This window comes from Penaeus monodon, chromosome 34 (genome assembly GCF_015228065.2).
Source record: "Penaeus monodon isolate SGIC_2016 chromosome 34, NSTDA_Pmon_1, whole genome shotgun sequence".
Classification (NCBI taxonomy): domain Eukaryota; kingdom Metazoa; phylum Arthropoda; class Malacostraca; order Decapoda; family Penaeidae; genus Penaeus; species Penaeus monodon.
The window spans coordinates 8970978-8971724 of record NC_051419.1 but is presented as its reverse complement, the minus strand read 5'-3'; the positions used below and the strand labels follow the sequence as shown (position 1 = coordinate 8971724).

Below are 747 nucleotides of genomic sequence, written 5' to 3'. Positions count from 1 at the left end.
TCCCACGCGCAGAACTTACTTCATGTTGGAGACGTAGAGCGTCTTATCTCCCGAAATCGGCCTCAGAATGATGTCGAAGGCGTTCCTGATCTCGGTGGCCAGGTCTTGGAAGAGGGAGCCCTGCTTGTTGCTGTACTCGGCCTTCCAGATCAGGTTAACTTGGAACTTCACGCGGTAAATGATCTCTGGAAGGGCGGAAGGGAAGTTTGAGAATATTCGCAGGAGCGGTTCGAGGCTTCGTTCGTTCGCGCGGGTTTGCGTTAACGGCAACGGGGGTTTATTTTAATATTTCCAGATAGAAGGACGTCTGTTGAGCTCAGGTGAAATTTATGTGAATATATTGAAGAAGGATGCAAGGGGCGTTCGTTTGGCTCGGGTGAAGTTTATGAGGATATAATGATGTGTTTTTGGAAGTTTGGTGAAGTGAGGTAAGAGTTACAGGCTTTTATTTCCCTTTCTTTTTTCTTTTTATATATACAGGAATAAAATATGTGTTACCCTAAACACAAGAAACTTTTAAAGGTGGAGGCCCTAAAGGAATGTTTGAAAGTTTTTTTTTTTTTTTTAAGAGATACAGGAATGCTTCGAGGTTCGTTCGGGTGTGTTGACCGAAGCACGCGAATTTCTTAAAGGTGTAGGCCCTAAGAGGAATGTTAAAAAGTTCGCCAAAGGGAGCTTACAGATACTTACAAAGTTTTTTTAAAGCTAGAGAAGAATGTCTGAGAGTTCGGTCTGTTGTTCTGACTG

General features: G+C 43.2%; 1 protein-coding gene across 1 annotated transcript in view; it reads right to left on the bottom strand.

Annotated features, from left to right (window-relative positions):
- Nucleotides 1-747, bottom strand: part of LOC119594807 (basement membrane-specific heparan sulfate proteoglycan core protein-like) — a gene marked incomplete at its 5' end in the record, with an annotated part of 219836 nt that overhangs the window by 216937 nt on the left and 2152 nt on the right. Inside the window, 1 exon segment of the mRNA XM_037943897.1 lies at nt 20-185. Within this exon segment, the coding sequence (XP_037799825.1) occupies nt 20-185 (166 nt within the window).